Raw genomic sequence first — 25,179 nt, 5'->3', positions numbered from 1 at the left:
ATTACGGTTGCAAAGGGAAGGAAACGATGGAAAACCTCTATGGCTGAGATGCCAACCCAGGTCGGTTTGTTTACTTGTTTATTCATTTATTAGATCATGAAGCAGGAAGATCTTTTGCAAGCAATTTGTACTTTGATTATCAATCACCCACACCTCCCGGCGGGATCCCACCGCCGGACAGCCACACATTCTGCTCCCAGGTCTGCCCTGCCTCCAACACAGAGGACAGACTCCCATGGATGTCAGAGCACTTTGTATCAGACCCATAAAAAAGGTATACCACCAAAAGCCAGGCTTTAAAAAAAAAAAACCAAAGATCCATGGGTATTACATATCCCTCTCCAAATGCTCCCTGCACCCTTAAAGAAAGGCTCTGTATCATGATTAAAGAGAGAACAAGGTATTCCCAGAGTTTATGTTCAATGCCAACATGGCTGGGATTGAAATACAGTCAGATCTGCAGTCACGACAGCTAATTATTTTAATTAGCACTGTTGCAGCTTCAATGATGTACTTATACTTGTCTCCTTTCCTAAAGGAGAATCAATGACGATTTCAACAGCTGAACAATGCTTTCCATTTAGGCTACCCAACGTGCTCTTTACTGAGCACTTGCCTTTGAGCTAGGTTAGAGCCTTCTTGGTTATATAAAGGACTCCAGGACTGTGTAAGAGCCTCTTAAAATCACAGCTGAGCTTCCTGCGCTGCAGAACCAAGGCTGAATCCTTCCCTAGCATTGCAACAGGTCCATTTTTTAATGTGCTTCAAGGCACCCTATCAACCTCCTTTGGTCACCGCTAGAAGACAGTTTAATTAGTTTTTAATAACTAATTTGGAAGTTGTAAGAGCAATAATAGTCCCAGACAATATCATCAGATGACTTTTATTTCCTAGTTAAAGCTTTGCCTTGGGATGGTTAATTCTTTGATGCTATCGTTTTCTCTAAGTAATGAGCACTTTGTAGGATTAAACGGCTTCACCGAGTTGCTCTTGGACCAAAAACAATCTGACAAGTAGAAGGAGAGTGCTCTGTAGTTCCACACATGTTTGAAATGTTATTACTGAGGGTGACATAATACATGAGTTAACAGTATCGGCGCTGTTTAATTACTTTTAATTACAAAGACTTCTTTAGATTTAATATTTGCTGGAATCAAGTCAGATTGGTTTCCAAAAATTGCACAGCTCATTGAACTCGGGATTTAGCACACACGCTGCCGCTATTTAGGCAGTGATTTATGTGCTTTTTTCCTTAACAAAGCACCTCATTAAATACAATGCATTGCTCATGTTTCATCCAAGAGAACAAGTTAACTAACCAGCACATCTTCCTCCTTTCATATCTTCTATTTTTAGAGGGAAGAGGCTGCAGGAGAGGCTGCTGGTCCTCATGCTCCCCATTGCGGCCCCGCAGTTACCAGCATCAGCAGCGTGTGCACAGCAATGGGTGTGTGGAACAAATCAGATGCTGTATTGGGAAGGTTTGGTCTTTTCCCCTGAATGTTCCATCACACACCACTGGCAGATGCAAGCACATCTGTAATATTATTGTATGGTGGAAAAGTTGCAATCCACAAATTTGGGGTTTGGAAGGTGAAGGATGAGGACTAGCATTGCCTATCAACATCCAAGATGGCTCTGGCTTTACAGGTGATGGTCTGGTCTGTAAGAGCGAGTTACCCACTGTACTCCACTACTCTGTTTTCCTCGATTTGCCAAGTGCCCTCATTCAAATTAAGCTTAAAATGAGTTTCAAATAGTGCTAAATGGCCCCACTGAAATCAGTGGGCAGCTGGGGGCTGTAGCTGGGAGCAGAATGTGGTGAGCAGAGCAGGCTGCCCAGACCACCTCCACCAGCACAAGAGACCTTGCCTCTCACTCAGTCTCTTTCAGATACACCCAATGACTGACGGCAGCACCCTTTGCTCTGCTGTGTGTGAAAGTCAGGGTGCTTCTTGGCATGGCCTCCATGCAAGTGGTCTGGCCAGCAGGTTTCAGGCAGCCCCGGCCGAGCAGAACACCCCGTCAGCGCCGCTCCCCTCCCCATGGCCAGGCTCCCTATGCCGAAACGCCATCGTTCGGTCTCCCGTCTGACCCGAGATCGCATCGCCACCTTTTTCAACGTCAGCACCAGGAAAACACACAGTTTGATATTAAGCACTAACTAGTCAACCTTGCATAGGCATGACCCGCTGAGAAAAGATATCACTAACCTCATCTATAGCTTTCTTATAGCTCTGTGGGTAAAGGAAGAATAATCAGCATCAGAGGAAACAGATCAGGACAGGAAAAAGCCAGAGGAAGGGCAAGCAGGTTAGAAATAAAATTAGAATTGTTAGCTCAATGCTGTGGAGTGTAGAGAGAAAAAAAAAACAACACAACATCAACAAAACATTAATACACATTAAAAAAGAGAAGCAGTGGAAATTCATTTCGTTATTAGGCCAACTCTGCAGTTGTAAAATACAAGTGTCAACAGCATTAAACCAGGAGGAAACACTTCGGGTGAGATTTTGCTCAGAATAATACAGTGGGAGTGTACAGAGACCACTACCAGGTTTGGTTTTAAGCTGGGAAGGCTGTCGGGGGCTGGTCACCCAGCCCTTCCGAGCAGAGCATCCCTCCACTGGCTGCTGTGGGGGGGACATGCAGCACGGAACACAACAACGTGCCATTGGCAACCACCGTGCCCAAGCTAGCAAAGCCCTTAAGCATCTGCTTCATGTGAAAACACAGGCTTAAGTGCTTTCCCCTAGACTTGGGCTCCTGATAAGAACTCATGCACTCTCTTAAGCATTTGAATGTCCCAGGGGCTCTCGCCATACCGCTGCTTTCCAGTCTCTCCGCTGGAGGAGCAAGGGTACTAGCCTCTTTTCTGGGGTCCCCGTGGTCGTGCTACTGCACCGAAGGGAAACATGGCCAAGCAGGCTGGCAAGGTTCCCACCAGAAGTAATTTAAGACTCACAGCGGGTCGGCTCGGTCGCGTCACATCCCTGTTGTCTTCCTGCTTTACCTTGGCGGGCTCATGGGAGAGCACTGGGGACCCTTCAGGCTTGGCATTCCCTGGGCGAAAGGCAAATGGAGAGAGTGGGAATTAAACACTGCTGAAAGCTGCCGCTGCACCCCACTGCCTGGGTGCAGAGGGCTTCATGTCTACCCTCCTCTTTGTACTGGGGCAGCCCCTTCCCCAGCTTGTGAAGCACAGGAAGATGATGCAAGCCGACACAGACATCCCAGCTTGAGGACTGGATGCCCTGTAAATAGGTACTTTTTGTCCAGCTACTACAAGTTTCACTATGTATTGCTTGTGTTGTCTCAAAAAATCCTTCTGTTCCTCTCTCCCCGACTATATGGAGCTACATAAACCATCGCCCAGCCCAGCCTCCACCAACAGCCCTCTTGCAGCGTGACTGCCCCTATTTGCTACCAAAGAAACAAATCCACTCTGCCAAGAGTGAATGTATGCAGTAAATTAGCAGTTCTGTGGCACCTGACACTGCTAGGACATTATCTGTCACAGGATTCCTCATTAGTTAGAAGAAACAACACACCAAAAAGGACAATTGGCGATAAACTGCTTTTATTGACTACCTAGAGACGTGATGAATTCAACAACGGGCACCTCATCTCACAGCCAAGTCATCAGGAATTCAAAGCATGGAGACAGCATTTGTTTTAATGCGCTTCAGCCCCAGGGATTTTTCTGGCACAGCAGGGCTGTGCCAGAAATGCAGATGTATGGGCTGGATGTGCTTTAGCAACTCCTACTGTGATTAAACAAGGGGAATGGAGATTCTTTAGGAGTGACTCCAAGATGAGAAGAAACAAATCGGCTAGGAACATAAACCCAGAGTAAGCATGGCTGCCTGGTGAAAGCATTTTAGAGAAAGCTTCCTATAGGCTAGTTCACTCCTCTGCTCCCCCTTTCAGGTGTTGCACAAAGAAGAAGCTAAAAAAACCCCTAAAAATACAGAAAAAAAGGGATACCCACCCCAAGTGAAGCACAATCCCAAGGGAAGCATCGCAGCAGTGAGCTTGGGTCAGCAAATAAGGGAAGCATGCTGGTATTCTTTGTTTACCTTACAGCATAACCCTCCTCTTGTATTAATTACTTGGCACCGTGATACTTTAAGAGAGTGTGAGAGCAGCGCACGCTGCCATGGGTATCCCACACCAGTATCCAAGTTAAAGGGAGCATTGGCATCTCTGCTGGCAAGGAGGCCAGCTTGTCACAGAACGACATTGGAAACGGTGAATCCTTTGTGGCTTTTTAATTCTTTAGAAAACCAAACATCAGATCACAGACCCTCTGCCCTACCTGGTTATCAAACAAGCCTCAGAAAGCCCACCCGGCGCTAAGGGACGTTTCCAAGAACCTCACCTCTGACTCTGTTGCGCTCACTGGAGCCAGCCTGGGAGCCGGGCTGGGAGCCACCCTGGGAGCTGGGCTGGGAGCTGGGAGTGCTGGAGCTGGAGGAGCTGCCGCTGCTGGTCCTCTGCAGTGGGCTCTCTACAATGGGCTCCGTCCTCCTCAGGTCCGGGTTGCTGTGGGAGGACAAAGCAGAAAGGCACCTGTCAGATGCTGCCACATGCCCCTCCAAAGCTTCAGACCCTTCCCACACCACAGGCACAGTGGGAAGGTGAGAAGATGGAAAAGACAGGGATGAGGTCTTCTCTTCTGAAGCTACTGAGTCTGCAAAAGTCCCACTGGAAATCCACGGCAGCTGAATTAGGCACTTGACATCTTTACAGAGATGGACCACAACCATGATGGAAAACTGGCTAGAGCAGCTTTCTGCTCTTATTTTGCCTAATCCAGCAAGAATTTAAAAGATTCTTTGCTCAGAACTGCCCCTCTCAGCCTGTAGATGTGCAAAGCTGGATTTATCTCAATTAGCTGCCAATATTCATCATAAAAGCAGCAGGAATTTGCAGATAGCTGTTGGTCAGAGAAAGAAATGTTTCAGCAAAGACAGGGTCTTAGGTTTGCAGCAAGGCTACAGATATTTTTGCACCTTAATCACCCTTCCTGATTTGCGTGGCTTCGCTTTCAACTCCCGTAAGACTCCCACTTCTCTTCCTCGCTTTCTGTCCCCCTTGTGAACGTACATAAATCTAGAATAAAGGGTGTCCTTGCTGCACAAAGAGTGACTAATATTTCTCAGTGTATTGGATGCCTTTAGGAAATTAATTCTTATTTGGCACTGAAATGACATCAAAGACAGGTTCAAACACACAAATATGTGCAAATCTTCCTCCACCGAGCCTGAGTAGGCCGTGCGGCCTAACGCAACCACGCCCAGAGAGCACACACATGAAGTGCTGGGTGTGCACACTGCGTTGCTCATAGAACGACTGCAAGGGCACAAAATTGGGCAAAGACCCCCACAGACGTACCCAGGTTGCTGGCAGAACCACTTGCTCGGCATGGATAGTGTATGAAATCACTGAGTAGCGTTACCTGCGCTGGAGGAGGAGGGTATGAGAAAGCTGAGCAAGGTGGTAACTTTGTGTCCACGGGGAAATATCCCCTCACTTGTTCCAACAGGGTAACAAATACATGAAAGAATATTTTAATAATATTTGCATCTGTGTGTGTGTGGGAAATCAAGAACCACTAGGAGATGTGGTTACAAAGGAAAACTGGAGAAATGTGGTGCTGCTGTGAGAGAAATGAGATGTGAAACTGTTCCACAGGTTGGGTGGACACTGTGCTGCCACATCACCTCCAGTTCTCATCAAGCTGAAGACCAACATTTCACGCTGTACAGATGACATGTCCCTAGCTAAATTAATTCATGGAATGTATTTGAATAAAATAATACTAGTTTTTACCTGTACTGGTCAGGACTGGGAGGCCGAAGGAAACCAGGCAACCTTTAACTCGAATCCCAGAGATTCCCATTGTCCCTTTCAATACCATCACCTACCAGTAGCATGCAGTCCAACACCCCTTTGTGAGCTTGACTGAATTCAAGAAGCATCTAGAAGATGCCCTCAGTCCCTTGCTCTGACTTGGCTGGCCCTGTGTGGAGCCAGGAGTTGGACTTGATGATCCTTACGGGTCCCTTCAAGCTCAGAAGATTCTAGGATTCTGTGATTTTAAATCGTCCTTCAAGCAACAGCTAATTAAAACCCCCAACATTTTCAAGAATTCAAAATGCTTCAGCCTTGAGCAACAAAGAGGAACCAGCCCTGATATGAATGCTTTTTGTGTAACTAAAAAAAAAAAACAACCCAAAAGTTTACCCCTCCCCTGCCAGCTGCTCCACGCTGCTGCCAGCTGTACACGAGTTTGCTGATGGGTGGCTAGGGTGCTAAGCTGGAAAGGAAGGTGTATGCTAAAACTGGTGACAGCTCATGGCTGTGAACATCCCAGCGTTCATCTTTTGACCTCACCCTGAAAGGACAAGGCAGGAAGATGAAACCAGAGCTTCACCACATAAGGCTATGCGGAACACATGTCTACCCACAGATTTGCCTATATGAGGTCTAGAGATCTGGCCATGATGTTCTGCATACCAGAGATAAGCTCTTGCGTGACTAAGCAGTGGTTTTTTCCACTCAGTGCTAAGCAGAACCTGGCAGCTTCCCTGGTGGTTTCAAACCTGCCCAGGGATAGCTCTGACACCAAAACCTGCCAAGGGCTGAGTTTGGACTACTGCTGCAGCACAGCATCCTTCTGCAGATGCTATAAGCACACCCTTCACACCGCTGTGCCACAGAGCTGCATCTGGCCAAGATAAAGGCCCTAGTCCTAGGAAGTTGGAAAGAATTTAATCCTTGATCCACACGTAAGGAAGATCTCACCAAACCATATCAGTGTCTGTCCCCTGCATGTTCCTCGGTCATTATCTGTGGAAGCCTGCTCTGATGCTAATTCTGCTACAGGAAGCACCAATTCCTGCCTGGCTACAGATCAGCAGATGCAGCATCCACCTCCTGATTCAGCCCAGGGAGCAAGACCCTGAGCAACCCAAGTACTCTCAGCGCCAACACAGAACACAAACAAATTCATCATCATTCCAGACTGCGAATCTTGTGTTGTTACCAGTCAGTAAAAGCAGGGCTGAACCCCAGCCCAGGTTTTGGCTCCCCAGCAAGGTGATGCCAGGAGCAGTATAGGCAGCAGCACTCCGGGATCACTCCTGCCAGTCCCCCTCGGTGTCCATACCTTGCCCTGATGGGCTGGGAGCCCAGCCGTGGCCCCAGGGCGCTGCCGTTGCCTGGGGAGTTCTTCCTTGCCAGAGCAGGGGATATGGAAGTGGTTCGCTGAGGCACCTGGAAAGGAACAGAGACACTTGCTGTCACCCAGTCTGCTCACCGCACCTCAGAGAGCACCCACTGCACTGCCCAAAGACCCGGCTCGCAATAGATTTCCCACCAAGAGGCAGTATTCACAGCAGTTAGAAACCACAATGCTCTTGGCTCTTAAAAGGAATCACCTGAGTGTGAGACAGAAAGGAGCTGCAGAGGTGCACTCACGAGCCCCAGGGAGCAGCCAGGCTAACATCAAACAGGGCGCTGAGCTTTTCAGCACCAAATGTGTGTGCACACACACCTACAGACACAATTTAAATCTAACAAAACCCAGAAAAGCAATTTTTAAGGTAAGATTCAGATTGAAGTCCATTTCAGCAACCACAGTGGAGTTTTTAGCGTCTCTCATTCAGACCCAACATGCACCAGCAGAGAGGCGGCGGCGACTGACGGACAAACAAGAGGACTGACAGTGAAAAGACCTGCACAGAACCCCCTAGCACTCGCAGTCAAACCCTATGACCTTTGTTGAGCTTCAGATGCTGCTGCCAAAACCCTGCTACTGGCAGGATGGCTCACCGCCAATGCCCCTGGCAGAAACCCAAAGCCAACCGCAGCCTATGGGTGTTATAGGGGATAACCCCGGAGCCCTGCCTCGTCCCATGGGAGCACGGGCATCGCTGCGTGGTCACAGGCACACCAATCTCATCCCCCAGTAGTGCCGGCTGGTGTGGAGAGGCACGAGGATACTCACCGTGCAACACCCTGTACCAGATAACAGAGACACCAGGGGCTCAGTGGGATTAGCAGAAAAAGGATTAAGCTTATTTTGTTTTCTTCTTTTTTTGTTTGTTTTTGAGAATAAACAGAGTTATGTCAGGCAAGATAAAAAGATTTAGAGCATGAGCAAGCTTTATGTTCTGCAGCATCGGTAGCTACAGCTTGTCTCATTAAAAAGAAATCCCCCCCTCCGGGTAGGGTAACTCTGCAGTCGGGGTTTTGGGAGTTTTTTACCTTCCTCTGAAGCATCCAGCCATAAGCACTGGCAGAAACAAGACGCCAGACCACAGAGACAGCCAGCCCTGCCTCACAGGGTGGTCTGTTTGTTCCTGCTTACAAACACATCAAACCCCTGTTGGGCAGTAAGTCATGCTCCTTGTGTGCATTACTGCTGACACGACAGCCTTAGATGTGATCTGGTGGAGATCCCTTCCACCACTTGTTCCCTCAGTGAAGGGGAAAACACTCCACAGTGCTGGGGAACAGCTTTTTCCCAAGGAGTAAGGAGCTGTGGTCTCACTGGGCAGCACACCACTGCAGTTAAGAGATGTCCTTCTTAAAGGACTCCAGGCAAAGGCCAACCTTAAACTGCAAGGGGGTCCTCAAAATGGGGTCAAACCCAGGCAGACACCCCTCCGTGCTACCAGTATCAAAGCACACAAACGACTCCAGGAGCTGGTGGCTTTCCCTCATAAGCAAGCACCGACGTCTCTCCTCACTTGGGGACAGCAAAAACAGGAGTATTATTAGGGTAAATGACGCGCCACCACAGATCCCTTGCGCAGGGAGGCTTACCTGGTAGCTGGTATATTTTTTTTTCTCTTAAAAAGGCAAGTCACTTATTTGTTAATACACAGAAAAACTGCCTCTCAATTAGGGACAAATACCGCCTCGCTGTCAGTAATCAATTTGTAATCATTTTTCCTCTGGAAAAATCCTCCCAGGCTGAGTGTTGATTCACTGTAAGAGGAACTTTAATGGCCAAGTTATAACTCTTCCAAAAAATGAAGGTGAATAAACAAAGCGATCGAAATACTCATCCAGAAGAGTCTTAATTAAAGAGATACTGCCAGATGCTGCCAAAATGTCAATGAAGGTATAAAGCTGCTGGAGCCCTTACAATTCTACCATCAAATATTGATTGTGACTGGAGGCACGGTACCAGACTAAAAAAGACCCCGTCTTATTGAGTATGACAAATTTTATGTTCCTATAATTCTATTTAAACAGAAGATTGCTTTTTATCTTAGGGAAAAGGGGTAATTAATTTATTTTGGCTTCTATCCGGGCTCGAGAAGTTTCTCTGCTGGAGGGCAACACTATTTTGCAGCGCTGCGTGTGCACCCGAAAGCAGCTCCCAGCATCTCCTGCAATGGGAAACGTGACCCCTGGGCAGACAGGTACCCGCCACGGAGCCACGGGGATGGGCAGACTCCTGCCCAACTCTGCTTTGCCGGAGGTGCTGGGCACAGCACTGTCCCAGGAGGGGATTAGAATCTGGGATTAGCTCTGGGATTGCTTCTTTGACGTGCTGAAAGTGAGGAGCAATAGTGTTACCTTTGGTGGAATGTCTTCCTCCTGCCGTAACCAAGAACTTCGGTCAAACTTTTCAATGCGAGGGGGCAGAGGAGGGTTTTCTGAGGTGGGGTCCGAGTTCTGCCTTGGCATCTCAGTGCGGTGAGAGGTCACCGTCAGAGCCTCCTGAAACCCAGCCAGTCCCTTTGCAGGCTGTTCATGCAGTGACTGAGACCCAGACAAGGAGCTTCCTTGGGATTTCACAGTGACCAGATGTGGAATCTATGCACCAAGTCAAAACAGAACTATCAGTACAAAATGGGAAGGGACAAAAAAAATAATAAAAGGAATAAAAAAATATTTTAAAATTTGATTTTATTAAAAAAAAAAATTGATTAGCACTTTGGATGCACTGAAAAGCCCCCTCGTTTGAGATCAGCACTGCTTTGGTTTCAGGAAATTCTGACTTACATCGCTTCAATGCAAGATCTATTAAAAACTACGCTCACATAGCTCAGCCTTTTAAAATCAGGCAGTGTCCCACTCCAGCCCTGACTGCTCCTGTGTGCCCATGGTGACTTGGCTCGTACTGACAGCCCCACGCCGTCCTGTGGGTACCACCCCGGGAGCAGGGGCTGGCTGCTCCCTCCTTGCCAGCTCTCCCGCACACGCCGTGCCCGCCCCAGGCTCTCTGCCTGCCGCTTGCCAAAATTTCCACCTCCTACGCCTGCACCTCTGAGGTTGTGCTAATGAGGTTTGGCATGGATTATCCCTGTTAAAAATGAAAAAAGAAAAAAATAGAGGAGGAAACTATAATAAATAATAATTAATTAAAAAAATCGTCAGAATTTTTGAGGCATTGATGGCTCAAAGAAAAAAATACCTTGAGGCATGAGTTCCTATAGGTCTGGGTAGCCCCTAATCCATGGGTATATCTAAAAGGTTATGAGTGAAAGGAATGCTGACATCAGTTAGGGGAAATCTGAGAAGTTCAGAGGTAGTTTGTGAATTTGGAGCTTCTTCCCAGGACCCTGTGAAGCTGCACCTCCTGGATACAGCAGGGTTGCAACTTGTGACATTTCCACATCTACATCCAAATGCACAGGTAATTGTGTGTGCATGTATGCATGAGTACATTTATGTGGATCTCTGGGTTTCAAACAAACTTTTCATTAGTATTTGATTTGGAAACAGAATTCTTTGGAGCTGCTGACAATATAGGTTGTCAAAATGGTCGCTGAGAAGTATTAGGTCAACCAGAGAGATTACAGTCAAGTGGGGTTTTACCCATTTTCCAACGTATGTAGACCATGTACATGGGGGAAAATAAGAGCTGTATGTTTAAGGGCTTTGCTGTACGTATTTTCTTTAAAGCTGGCACTGTACTGCTGACCTACAGGTGCACATACCACATGTGGGTGGCACTCAGTTGGCATATTTTCCTATAGGAAGCCTACGTGGACTTGGAGAAAGAGACTTTGTACTTTGCTCTGAAATCCCCGCTGGAGCCTGAGGAACTGTGGGAGCAGGTCCAGGGGCTGGACCGGAGCCAGCACTGACGCTCAGTGCACTTTGGTGGCAGAGGACTTACAGACCTTGTGACTGGGAGGAAGTTTTAGATGGTCATGGTGATCTACGCCCTCTTCAGATGTGTTTGTGAGTGATGTCAACTCAATGGAAAACCGAAACAAAACCTTGAATTAAAGCAGCAAAGAAAGCAAAACCTCTTTCTGATGATCCTCAGCATCAAAGCGTCCCAGGTCTTTTGTACCAGGCGCTGTGGTTTTTTTAGTCCTTTATATAAACCAAAGAGGAACAGAGGAACTGCTGCCCTGGACCAGAGTTGCAGTTCCTCTTAGTCCTCCAGCTTGTTTCTGGCAGTAACCAGTAAGTGATGCTTCAAAGGAAGGCATAAACCAGCGTGATGTTTCTAACACATGGAGGTGACAAGAGGAATCCATGAATGTAGATGCTGCTCTTACGCTTAAAGCTGAGAAACCAGCGAGCCCAACACTATTTCCCTTCAATCCACTCTTTCTCTTGTTACCTTACCAGCATCCCCAGCATCCTGGCTCCGGTAGGCGAGCCTGCCGGGGGATGCACCATTACCTGCGGGTCCACAGGTCGGAGCAGAGGTGGGGTTCGGGCCGGCTGCACACTGCTAATGCTGAAAGACTCCGACCGAGGAGGCAGGTTGGGGTCAGAAATCCTGTTGGCCACCTTATGGGGCATGGCCGGCGAGCTCTGGCGATTGAGCCGGGAGCGCTCCTCCACCTGTGGTGAGACAGGGAGAGTGGGTGAACACCCCATAAAAAGTCACTGCCAGCCAAAACCCAAGGTATGAAAATACATATATATATATGGGAAACTCTTTTCTCCTTAGGTCTATCATGGCATTGTATGACCATGGAATCCAAGTTACCCAGCAGACAGAGCAATAAATGCATTTGAAAAACAATGAAAGGACTACCTGTGTTTATGCACATAATTCACATCTGGATGTGAAATGGAAAAACAAAGAAAAGGCAACACGCCTCCAAGATTTTTCTAACCATGAGATGACTCCCAGGAAGCTCTTGCTTCTTCTCAAATGTATCTTTAAGCAAGGGGACCCTTTCCCTTTGCTACTATAAGCACCGTAAGGAGTGCTTTTGTTTGATCTGAATAAAAGAACAAAGATGGCAGCCAGAAAATGGTTGGCTTTGATCTAGATTTAGCGACTCTGGCACCTTGTCATTAAACAATGGGAAAAGACCTCTGTTGTTGATGGAGAAACGAACCCCGAGCCCACTGCTTTCTGTTATTCTTGGTGGAAATACAGCTGTTTCAGCTAATCCAGGCACAGGCACAACCTGGGTGCTCCTGCTGTCAGACCGCCTGCCCTGATGCTCATGCAGCACGTGTGATGCAGAATTCTTGATACCTGGAGATCTGGTGTATATTCTTATTTATGTAACATTAGCATGTTAAATACCCTATAGCACGGCTCGCTTCAACCATCTACAGTGTCATGTTGAAGGCAACACACAAAGCTGCTTTGCTTGGGGAGAACCACAGGTCTCCTTTAAGCACATAAATATACATGAAGCCATTAAGCTAATAAAGATGAAGCTTTTCCTCTTGCAGATGCTGAGCAGGACTCTGAGTAAACTTTGGGTAAGAGATTTGTGTTATGGACTCTTTCTAGTGCATGAGGGACCACTGCTGTGTCCTACGCTGCTGTCACAGCTTCCCCAGGCACTGACCACCAGTTAGCAGAGGCCGTGCAGAGCTCGGTTCAGCGATGCCTGAGGGAGCAGACACAAGGAGGGAAGGAGAACGGGGTGGGAAGGAGAACTTCCTCCGAACAAGGGAGCAGTGGCACAAGCGCTGGGTCACAGGGCTGGTCTGGTGTATATCCCCTGATCGGCCAGAGCCTTGGCACAAATGACAGCAGGCAGAGAGGTGCTGCAGTTGAGCCTCCCAGCTGTTTTCTGGGTGCCCTCTGGCAGGCTGCCAAGCTGTAAAGCAGTGGCTGATTACAAGGGACTTCAAAGCTTGCACAGAGGAGAAGGAGGAGGCAGGAGAGTGATGAAAGAAACAGGAGTGCCTCTGTACCAGGCAGGAAAAAGGCACTTGGTTTTCCCACCGCCGGCATCTGCTCACAAGCGCTTTGCTGCACTGGCACTGACTCTCCAGCCCTACACTTTGTGGAGCTTTACTGACTCCACCATTAAGTAGAGAGGGGGAAAAGTGGCAAAACCCTGCAGGAACTCAGCATCGCTCTGGTTTCAGCCATCTCTGATGGAACTCGAGATTCCCCCCTAGATGGGAGACATCCCAAGCCTCCGTGCAGGTCCCAGTGGAAGGTTGCTAATGTTTTAACACGTCACTTCAAAGTGAGAGAAGGATAAAAGCCGGGGGACTGGAGGAGGAGCTGATGTGTGTGCAAAGAACAACACGGCTCGTGACGCACAGATGAGTCCCGAGCCTCTGGGAAGATCTGGGCTGTGGGAAAGCACCGCAGGGCCCGACCACCATGTGGGAGAGGTCCAATTAAACCTGTTCTGTCTTTTATGTATGGTCATGGGCTTCTTCAGTCTGGAGAAGAGAAGGCTCTGGGGTGACCTAATTGTGGCATAGCAATACTGAAAGGGGCTACAGGAAAGTGGGAGAGGGGCTGCTCACCAGGAAGGTCAGGGACAGGACAAGAGGTTGGCTTCAAGCTAAAGAAGGACAGGGTTAGGTTAGATGTTAGGAAGAAATTCTTTACTCTGAGGGTGATGAGGCCCTGGCACAGGGTAACCAGAGAGGTTGTGGAAGCCCCATCCCTGGAGGTGTTTAAGGCCAGGTTGGATGGGGCTTTGGGCAACCTGGTCTAGTGAGGGTGTCCCTGCCCATGACAGGGTTTGGAACTGGATGGGCTCTGAGGTCCCTTCCAGCCCAAAGCATTCTGTGATTCTATGTATGGCACATACCTGCCCAAACCCATCCTCCAGCTCACCAAGCTTCTTTGTCACTGACAAGTTGGAGCTGGCTATCTGCATCACTGTTTAGCAAATACCAGTCCACAACAGAAGGGTCACTAGCAGAGAGCTGCTCACTAGAATGCTGCTGCTTAGAAAGCTAATGCCACGTCCCGGCTGGACCATGAGAGTCCCAACGTGATGGATGAAACAGCCCAGCTAGGAGAGATGTGCCTGGATATACAGGGCAGGTCTGGGACAGCACCCAAGCTACATTCCAAGTCAACCTCCAGTGGATAACCCTTCACTCCCAAGAAGATGAGTAGAAAGGAGAGCACATGGGAATGTGCATTCAAGCGTGTTTGTTCAGCATAGAAAAAGAGCAGCTGTGCAAGATGCTGTACAGCCTGGCTCCTCACCCTGAGCTTTGGCTTCACCAACAGGCCAGTCCCAATAAGGAGATGTGGGGGTACAGCCCAGCCCCAACATGAGTGACCACAGCCTCAACCTTCGTGCTTTACCCCATGGGTCTCGGAGTCACCAAGTGAAGAAGAAGAAGAGTGAGGTGAGAACGTAAGCGTATAAAAGGAGAGGTATGGAAAAGCAGAGAGGGGCACAGCATGAGGGGGACTCTGCTGTGGTGGTCTAGCTCCTGAGAGAAAGATGACTAAAGACCAAAGAGCTTAAAAACAAGGACAGTATGGGCTATCACGCAGGATGATACTCATCAAGTTGGGATACTTCTCTCAGGAACTATCCCAACAAGCTCTGCAAAGCCTCCAGAATCTGTAGGTTGAACACCAGACTTGTTTTTTTCCTTTTTACCCAAAGGAAAACAAAGTCTCACTATGGGTATGGAAACTGCTAAACTACAGCAAGAGCCACAGCAGGCCGATGGAGTGCCAGCACAAATACAACCAGCAAGGACGGTGCTTCGACATATGTGGCAAAGTAGCTGAATTGTGCTAAAAGTGGGACTACACAGTAGATAAAACAGGGGATGGAGGCAAGAGTAGTAGTTTTGGGAAGTTCCCAAGGGTGTTGTGTCAAGGCAGAACATCAAACTCTTGCTCCCAAGGGCAGAAAGCTGCTGCAGCTGCTGCTTTGAGCATGTCATTAAAAACCGGACAGAATGACACAGGTAGAGAACAAACGGTTTGGAGAGCTAATTGGTGGAAGCTGGAGATGTTCCCTGACAACAGGAAACCTCACCGTGCCCCTGATTTCAGCAAAGGGTACGAAGCCACATTCTGCTGCTCTTATTCAGGCTGTACAGATCTCAATGCCCCACTTCCAGGGACGGCATCAAAAAAAGGCTCCTCCCCCATGGAACAGAAGCAGTGGGCCTTTGTGTTTGACATGGAAAGCTAAAATCCATCGCTTCTCTTCTTCACCCCAGATAAAGAGTAAGATTCCTTTTGATATATCTTTGTTACAGTTTTGAAGACAGTGCCAGAAGGACTTTAGCAACATCCTAGAGGATTTATTTAAAACCAGGCAACAAAAGACAGAGTTTAATCCCCTTTTTCCTGCCTGCTACCTACTCCCAGCACTTCTACAGATGGACAAGAGACCCAGCTCTGCACAAAGCTGCAGAGGCACCACTGAGGTGGAAGCCTCTCCTGTGGCTCAGCACATCTGGAAGGGCTCATCTGCAGACCCACTTACCAAACCTCTTCTTCCACTGGAAGGGCTGAAGATGATGCTGCAACTCCATGAAGCTATGTGGTTTGGCACACTGCCACCAAAACACTCTGAAGATTAAATCAGGAGGGAAGGAAGGAGAAACTCAAGGGAGTATGAGGAGATGAAAATAGTTTTTGACAGCACATCTGTCTTTGTGATGGTTTACAGAGGCTAAGACCTGTTTGCATTATTGGCCTTTGCCTAGCAATAGGCACCTGACTGAATTTCTTGAGTTATCTGATGCTTGCAGGTACTGTGGAAGCAGCTGAGGGCTGTCAAGAGGACAGACCAAGAGACAGCTACGTGTTGGATGCACATCCCATCTCTGCCAGGAGTAAAGGCTGCCAGACATGTGGCAGCAAAGCAGTGATCCTGCTTGGCAGAAAGAATAGGCAACTTTATAAAGATCTTCCTGCCCAGGAGTAGGGTTACCAAATTAAACCAACTAAACACAAAGTTCATTCGAGAAATTAATACTAAGAGTGGGCACCAGTCTTACTGGAGCCACCACAAAGAGATGAAGGAGACAGAAAGTGTTTGCACATGATGGTGAAACTGCACTGCAGACAATGCATGTCTTCCTCTTTTCAAGACTGTTCAGCCAGGCAATAATTAACATACAGGATCTCACAATTGTTACAGCAATTCCTGCTTTTTGCAGAGAGAAAATGGGCAAAGTGGCTCTGCCTTCCCGAAAATCATCAAAGAACAACCCCAAGAGATACAACCTTGAGCAAGGGAGGAAAACCTGTCCGGTCCCCATTTGACTATGGGGAACTGAATTAGGAACCCTGCCACAACCACCCCTCTGCAATCGCCACTGGCCCCCAGGAGACTAGTGGACATGCCAGGAAGGAACATCAAGAGCTCTCAGCACACCCCCAAGCCGCCAACTATGGCTGAAGCCCTCCAAGAGGGATCCACAAAGAGACCTCAGGTTCCAGTGGGACCTTGTGGAACAACCTCCTACACACACACTGGATGGAATCAGGAGCGTTTCCAGTACAGCTGATGGCATCTGCTTGAGGCCAACCCGGCAGAGCCCAACCTGCCATGTGTATTTCGGACCGAGCCACACGCCCAAACCCGCGGGTGCAGACAAGCAGCACCACGCTCCTCGCTCTCGCCTACCTCCTTGGCCCACGCTGGCTTCTCACTGGCATTTATCCCTTCTTTGTAATGGTAGAGGGGCTTCTTCTCTGCTGGCCTCTGGTCCTGGCGCTGCTGCTGCTGCTGCTGCTGCAGGGAGACCAGGTAGTCCCGCTCTTGCTGGAGCTGCCTCTGCAGCCTCTCTGCTTGCCGCTGCTCCTCCAGCTGCTTGCGCTTATATTCCTACCCAGGAGAAAACACAGTGACACAGGGCCCAGCAGGAACATCAACACAGGGCTGCACGCTATGGGTGCATCTGTTTTGGGGGGAAGACCGGGCCTGGGTATCTGAAAGGCTGTTTTCTGGCAAAGCTCATTGACTTGGAAGACTCAGGGGAGTGAGCTGGAAAGCATCCCCAAGAAGAGCCAGCAAATTCAGAGTTGTGACTGTTGGCTAGACTGGGGGGTGTCAGTACTGCCACACCAGAGGAACACCAAGAGACCACCCCCCTGAGGGGCTCAGACATCCACTGATGAGTTACCACTGACTTTGCCCAGATTTTTCTGTGTGGGAAGAACAAAGCATCAATCCAACGAGGTGACAGACAGCACTGGGTCAGATAGAACTCAGATGAAGCCAAGTCCTCTGTATGACCAATCTGTGGTTCATGGGAAGGGCCACACAGCACAGCCCTTATGATCTTTTTGAATCCCTACGGCTCTATGGGGTTTAATGACTAAACCATTCTGAAAAGGCCTTTTGAAAAGGCAAGGGCTTGTGTGAGGGCTTTTCTCTCTCCTACATAATATTAACAGCAAGAGAGAAAAAGAATAATCCCTGCAGACTAAAAGAAAACATGGTGAGAGTAACAGCTAGCAGCATTAAAAAGGACAACTCAAAACCAAATTAAATAAAAAAGAGAGGACATCCAGAATGCAAACAGCACAGGAGGGACAGTGTTCCAGTGAGGGAATTGAAAGCCCTCATTCCGAATAAAACCCACATGGCAGGGTGGGTTTGCTGGGTGCAGGTGGGCGAGAGCTTGACCACACTCCCAACATGCTGCTGACAGCCTTCAAAATGACGCAGCAGCAAAGAGAGCTGCTCCTCTCACAAAGGCACGAGCATGCCAGCACCGCGGAAGGGATGCAACGAGACGTGCACCGCGAGGAGACCCAGCCCGAAGCGGCGGTGGGGAAGTAGAGGCATGCTCATGGCTGCAGCATGGGACAGGAGGCTCTGGGTCCAGCGGTACCAGCAGCATCCCCCATGCCTTGGCATGGCAGGTGGCACTCAGGGGGTCACGGGCACACGCAGGCACATGCGGACGCGACACGGGCAGGAAGCGGCAAGCATGGCCGGGCCCTCCCATTTACCAGAAGTAGCGCTTGCTCCTGCAACAACTGCTGCTGCAGGATCTCTAACTGTCTCTGCTCCTCCTCTAACTGTCGCCTGATGTACTCCTGGAGGCATGGGCAGCAAGGATCAAAGGAAAAAGAGAGAGAAGGTAAAAGTGACAGTGTTTCCCATGAGGAAGAATGAGGTGGGCACCTGCATCTGTCCCACTTGAGAGCTGATGGATCAGCCTGGGCACCCTCGGTCCCTGCCTGAAGATCCCCGGGTCTCCCCCACTCTACAAGGGACCTCTGAGGGCAAAGAGTGAAAACCACTGGGAAACAGCTAACGCTGACTGGGAAAACCACAAAACCCCTCCCCAGGGACCAGAGGGTGGGAAAAACCCGTATCAAGTGCCTCCACACCTGTGGGACAGTGAGTGGATCCACATGGAAGTAAACAACAGCAGTGGAAAGCAACATACACAGTGGTAACAATTAAGCAATTTGCTCTCAAGTGGTAGAAAACCAGGAGTGTTTCCAAGAAAACCTCTGATGGGAGGAAGAGGAAGCCATGTTAAAGGCGATCCCTCTGGATTACCTGCTCATGCTCCGCGCGCCGCCGCTCCTCCTCGCGCCGCATCTGCTCCTCGTAGTGCCGCCGCTGCTCCCGCTCCTGCTGCTTACGCAGCTCCTTCTCCCGCCTCTGCTGCTGTGGGGACAGGAGGCGGCACAGGTCAGCACCTTTGCTCCCCTTCCTGGGAGCTCAAAGTCCTTTTTCTCACAGTCGGGACGCAGCCACCGCACCCAGCAACCTGAAACTGCTCTCCCGCCGGCCCAGAGATTCCTTGCGGGCTGTCAGGTTTCTTTGGGGTGTTAGAGGGGCTTGCTGATCCCATCTCAAGCACTTTAGTTCCCAGTACCAGCTAAGAAGAACCCACAGCATCCTCCAAGGCAGCACTGGACAACGCACACAGCTCCAATTCTTCCCTTACTTACAGGTGAAGGTATGCAGAGGGGACAGGGGGATGTACTCTGCTGCTGAGGGGGGAATGCCCCTCCATGTTCATAGGGACCAGAAGCTGACTCAGCACACACGAAATCTGAGGGTTTTTTTCCTTCTGAAACCCAGACTTAGTCGGGGAAGAAGGGGGGGGGGGGCACTTCCCTTGTGCTCCTCACGCACCCAGCCCCTCTCTGGGTCACACCCCTCCTTGCTCAGCTCAGCACGTCTTTGCCAACAGCAATCCAGAGCATTTTGGGATGATAACGACCTACAGCCCTGCTCTAACTGCCCGGACTGTGCTGGGCAGCCAGGTGACACCTGCAGCCCACACCCCCCCTGCTTTTAACCCAACGTCGCTCCCCTGACTACCTCAACCACCCTGCTCTGCCATCCCGGGGGGCAGAAAGGCTCGCAGGACACTCCCACACTCCTCTGCCATGGGAGCAGGGATGCTGCAGGCTGCTCCACACCTCATTCCCGCAGCCAGCAGCATCAGCAGAGGGCACTCAATGCCAGCGCTGGCTGCTGGGGTTCCACAGCCTGCCCCAACTCCCTGGTGCTCTGGGCGCAGGGCTGACAGGGAGCCAAACGTCCTTTTTTCTCCCTTTATTTTTGGGCCCCTGCCGACACAGAGCAGCTGAGCAGGCTGCGGCGGCGAGGCTGGCAATACCCTCTGTTAGCTGGATCACGTGGGGGCCTGGAGCTGGCAGCCGACTACAGCGGCTCCGCTCAAGGAGCTGGCTGAGCTACCCGGGCACGAAGATGCATCATCCACTGCTCTGCAGGAAGCCTGCACTAGATATGCAGTAAACCTATGCTGTGCATGCAGAATTTGATATCTATACATAGATGCCTATATAGACATCTGTATAGATAACTCTCCCTATTTCAGGTATCAATTTATAGAGGTATTATATAGATATCCTAGATATCCTATAGATCTATCTATAAATAGATAGACGAGATCCATCTCTGATATATATCCATAATGGATATCTAACCAATAGACCTAATTTATTAGATATCTATTCTATTATATACATTAGACACCTCAAGATTATAGTTATGTATCTATGTTCTATTCTATTCCATATTCTTTTACGTATCTCCACATCTTTCTAGAGATAAGGCATCTGTAGACATCTCAGTTGATAGATGTCTGCAAAGATCAATGTATCTATAGAGGGATGTTTTAACAAACACCTAAGGACACCCCCACATTTCAGTATAGGGAGGAGCTGCTGCCCACCTTGCTATCTCACAAGTAAGACCCATGGCCACACTGTGCAGGGACGCTGCTGATTTCCTCTTGCTTCATGCCCTGGGAACTGCAGCACAGCTTTAGTGCCACCTATAGCCATATTTATCAGTGCTGCTCCGCTCGCCTCAGGGTAGGGAAAAAAAAAAAAAATCACATCCAACCTGAAATAACCTGCCAGCTTCAGACTCCAGCGTGTCCCACGCCAGGCACAGTCACTCGCACTGCCCACGTAAGCTGGGGATCCATGTGTTACTCCGCGCGTACGCCTGTCCTCCCCGAGCACAACGTGGGGCTGTTTGTAGCTTTTCAAACTCTCCACTAGGTTTTGCAGCAGATACACCACCAGGATGTGGGAACTCTGCAGCAGTGATGGAAACAGATGGGATTTCACCCGCGCTCCCTGGCCTCTTTAGATGAGCACTGTCAGTGATGGTCCCTGCTCTCCTGTGCCTGGGAGCACAGATTCAAACCAGCGTTTGAACACACAATACCTTGAGCTTCCACTCACAGTGTGCTACACTCTGGGTTAAGGGGCAGATTTTAACGTTGTTCTTTTAGTTAAAAATCCATGCTGCTGCATAAAGCACATAATGCTTGTGTGGGTTGAGTTTGACCTGCAGGAGGCAAGACCCTGAATGCCACAGCTATTTCCTAAACAAAAATCACCGATTAAAGACCAATCGGGCAGGTGAACAAAGCCAAACCCCTCCAAGGAAGGAGAGAAAAGCGTTTTTCCCAGCAGTCCTTCCAGGGAACAGCCCAGCCGGCAGCCCATTTCCACACCAAAAAGCCTATTTAGCCCCCAGGAGCTGGGAACTGACCCACCCTGGTCCCCACCAGGCACAGTTTTCCTCCAAAGCCAGGCCTGATGGTCTCCTAGACGTTTAAAGGACCCCTCCACCCTACTGCAGCCAGGCTGTTCAGGCTGAGGTGGCGAGTGGGATGAAATACATACATTTATCAAGGCCAAGAGTACAGAGCTTCCCTCCAGCTCAACAGCGGTTTTGTCAGGTCACATTATAAGCAAGTCATTTGTCACGGTCGCGTTACGAGCACCTTCAGCTACACACAGCAACCACTGTCTCAGCACAGCTGCGGTGAACCGGCAGCGGCACAGCCTCCTGGCACGCTCAGCCACCCTCCCCGTATGGCCCCCGCTTCAATGGCTGGCAAACATCTGGAGAGGACCTGGCACTGCAGATGGGTGGGCAAAGCCTCCAGCAACACCTCCATTTCCCCTCCACCTCCATCTCCATCTCCCCTCCACCTCTGCTGGGTGGCATCGCGATGACAAGGACCCTGTTTAAAGCAGGGACTGAGCTCAGTGAGATGCAGCTGAAAACCACATGTGAAAAGTGCATGTAGAAAGGGGGGGAAAAAAAGGGGGGAAAAAAGGGAAAGATTCAAAGACATCTCTGTATTTTCCTCCTTTTCTTCTTGTTTTCTGCCTTCCCTCTCCCACTGCCAACACATACTTCCCATGTTTCTCCAAGCCTGAAAATACTGTGAGGATTTACACTATCCAGCTCTATTATTCATGCAAGGCAAGAGCGCCAATTAATTAGGACTGCGTTTATATAACTCTGCAGGTAAAGCTATATGTAGCCGCTTGTAATCCAGAACGGGATCTTATTTGCACTGCACCAGAAATGACAGGCTTTTAATATTGATGAGGAAAGACACACAAAGGCAAAACCTCTGGTGGGAAGGCCCTTGGAGGCCTGGGATGAAACATGGACTTCAAAGGAGGAAGCTCACTTGGTGAGATCAGATGAGTTCGGGACTACAAGCGATCAGCGAGCCGGAGCTGGCTCGTGACCCCAGCGAGCTCGGAGAGGCACCGACCCTTCCAAGAGGCTCCTGGAAACCTTGGCTGCTGCTCTCAGACGTGAAGGGAATTCCAAGTGACAAATGAAAACAAATACTCTAGGTGGTTGCGTTGTTGTGACAGGCTCATTTATCTGAGCCACCAGGGAAAGAGTGACTGCGGCTGGAACATCATCCTTCCTGACACACCAAGCACTGGAGCATGGAGAGGTGTTTCCCACTGGTAGAGAAACTGGGTCAGAACTTCCCACCAAGGCAAACGGGGATCTGAGAACGCTCTGAGCCATCACAGGGGCTTTTATAGTTGGGATTATCGTGAAGGAATGTTCCATGCAAGAAAACCATGAGCTCTGCACACTTTATAACCAAAGGAAAAGTACAGGCTCAGCACATCCTTGTACTGCAGGGTGTAATGCCACGCCTTCAGAAAGGGATATGGGACTACAGTCAGGACCACAGCGGTGCCACCATGTACCATGTCACCACGAGGAGGGTGCCACCTTAATGAGAGTGTCCCTACAAGCTGTAAGACACTTGTGTATGCAGAAGGAAGTAACCACCACCACTTTAGCCAGCCTGAATTAATCTATAGTTAATCATTAGGAGAATTGTTTGTTTTGCAACCTTTATAAGAGCTTTCGGTAGACATTCTTCTGCTGGTTGACACAGAAAGGAGCTGCAGCAAGTTTTTATCCCCTGAACATCCAGCTCTGTAACTGCACTGAATGAAACCCCACATGCAAAGAGCAGGATACTTCTATTTGCCTCGTACATCCCCTGTAAAGACCCAACCTCTGTTTTATACCTAGAGAGGAAAAAAAATCCACAACGTGGCAGAAAAACAAGGTTATGCAACCCCCTCCCTGACCACATCTGCCAAGGGGTGCGAACAGAGATCCACCGCACAGCATCCCTAATGCTCCTGCCAGGGAGATGTGTTGTTCCTACAGCTCAGCTGGGCTTTTGGTGGTTAAACTGGTGCAGCAAGGCTCATGCTGTGCCAGCAACAAATGCAGGGTTTATTAGGGAACTACATATTTCTAATATATGCATGTATAGGGAAAAACTCAAATACCTTCAAGCCTATTTGCCCTTCTGCATTACACAGATATTTTCTTTAGTGCTATTTATCTATTGATCTTTAACTCTCTAATTTGTGGGGTTTTTTTTTTTTACAGTTCTGGTGCACATTTTGAATTCACAAACCCAACTTTCTACAGGAGGGAAAACATATCTGCAACTCTACTCACATGAAGGTCCTGGTTTCCAAGCTAGCGTGGGGATTTTTACTTCTACCACGATTAAAGACAGCTGCACATCTAAATCTCTCCAGCTGCCTAGGAGAAGATTCAGCCTTAAAGAAGGAAATTGGTCAGCTGCTGAAAAAGGAGAGTCAAGTGTCCAACAGATGCACAGAGGCACGCTAAGGATGGCAGCAGGTCTCAGGGGCAGCACGAGGTGCATCAGGAGACCACCAGATTTCCTGACCTGACCTTTTTTCTATATACACTTGGTGTTATTACCAGATCAATGCTAGGAGACAGTGAATTTCCTCAGAAAGGTCCTAAAACGAGAAGTACTTTTATGAGAGGTTCAGAAATTCTGGTTTAGGAAGATCAAGCTGACAGAGGAACTGGGATTCCTTCACTCTGAGCTTTTCTGGGAGCTCTGTCCCTGGCAGTATTTAACAACAAGATTGGAAAACAACAAAAGAATCTACTGCAGGTCTGCTCTGGCAGAGGAACGGACCAGTTATCCCACTAACAGCTTTTCTCCAGCTCTTTTGCTGTGCATCTCCAGGACAAATTAACTCGAGGCATCTTTGAGCTTGGCATCCTCTGAAGCCAATCCTTTCAGTGCTGTGCTGGGGCCCAGCCGATGTGCTCGCTCAGCCTGGCCACCTTCACGGTGTCTTCTCCTGAGTCACATCTCTCTCTACAGACACAGTAATAAGCCTGGCTGTACTAAATGGGCCCCAAAAGCCACTAGCTCCAAGTGTTTATTTGTCCCGGACACTCTATTGGGTTTTAAAGGTCAATTTTATTTTGAAAATAGAGTCATCCAAGTCTCCCAGTGGTCTCTCCTCCCAGAGATCTACCAGTGCCGTGCTGCCTGTCGGAGGCACACCCCATCTTAGTCAGACCATAAAGAAGCATGGGAGAAAACGTGTTCCCATTAACCAAAACACATCCAGAGCCAAGAGTCACCAACTGAAGTTAGCACAGAGTCGGCGCAAGAAAACTCAGAGAGGCCCAAAGGCAACAGCCTGGCTGCTGCTGAAGCATGTGGGTGCTGTGGTGATGGGCAGGAGAGCTGGAGCAACGCTGCTCTCTGGAGCAATGCTGCAGCCACAGAGATGGAGGGTGCTCGGTGCCTCCGGGCAGGTCTATCGAACACAGCAGATCTGTGACAGCTGCTGTGTGGTACCTCCAGCCATCAAACGTTCACTGCCCCCAAAATGCATGGATCCTCTACCCCACTCCCTACAGGGGTGACTGTTTTGTTTGCTGCTCTCTGCTGTTTTTCTGGTTTCCCTACAGTAGCCCACGGCAGATGTGGGACACCTTGGAGCTGGCAAAGCCGCAGCCAGCCGTGGTGGTGAGCGTCCCGCCTCACTGCTGCCACAACCCACCGCCTTTGCAGCAGAAGGTTTGTACCTCTTCAAGGACTCCTGCCTTCATCCTCACCATAGCAACTTGGCTATGCTCCTCACTCCCCACGCAAGCGGTGGGTAATAGGGAGGAGAGCTCATTTCACTCCGTGGCTGGCGACACAGGTGAGGATAAACCTGGCTAGGCAGACCTGAGAAGATAAGCACCTGAGAAGATGCTGGGGACATCGCAGGTGCCTGCTCTGCCCTAACCCTGGCTTGGCCCATGGGGCCGATCATGCTGGTGGTTCCACGCTGGGGAGGGCAGAGGATGTCCCTGGGTTACAGTCCTACTGCCTTTCCTTGCTCATTTGACATGCAGGAGC

General features: G+C 49.3%; 1 protein-coding gene across 6 annotated transcripts in view; it reads right to left on the bottom strand.

The window, feature by feature from the left end:
- TNIK (TRAF2 and NCK interacting kinase) overlaps positions 1 to 25,179 on the bottom strand; it is a 158,441-nt gene that overhangs the window by 21,467 nt on the left and 111,795 nt on the right. The window contains exons 13-21 of one of the 6 annotated variants that reach the window (XM_084267688.1): positions 18,711 to 18,821; positions 18,152 to 18,238; positions 16,818 to 17,018; positions 11,665 to 11,829; positions 9,598 to 9,837; positions 7,175 to 7,281; positions 4,382 to 4,545; positions 2,966 to 3,063; positions 2,214 to 2,237 (exon numbers count right to left, since the gene is read on the bottom strand). In XM_084267688.1, the coding sequence (XP_084123814.1) occupies positions 2,214 to 2,237; positions 2,966 to 3,063; positions 4,382 to 4,545; positions 7,175 to 7,281; positions 9,598 to 9,837; positions 11,665 to 11,829; positions 16,818 to 17,018; positions 18,152 to 18,238; positions 18,711 to 18,821 (1,197 nt within the window). The remainder of the gene's footprint in view (positions 1 to 2,213; positions 2,238 to 2,965; positions 3,064 to 4,381; positions 4,546 to 7,174; positions 7,282 to 9,597; positions 9,838 to 11,664; positions 11,830 to 16,817; positions 17,019 to 18,151; positions 18,239 to 18,710; positions 18,822 to 25,179) is intronic. The other 5 variants (XM_084267689.1, XM_084267690.1, XM_084267693.1 and 2 more) reach the window with 5 other exon arrangements.

This window comes from Gallinula chloropus (genome assembly GCF_964237585.1).
Source record: "Gallinula chloropus genome assembly, chromosome: 8".
NCBI lineage: Eukaryota > Metazoa > Chordata > Aves > Gruiformes > Rallidae > Gallinula > Gallinula chloropus.
Note: the sequence above shows the minus strand (reverse complement) of the source record. Positions and strands in the feature narration are given on the sequence as shown.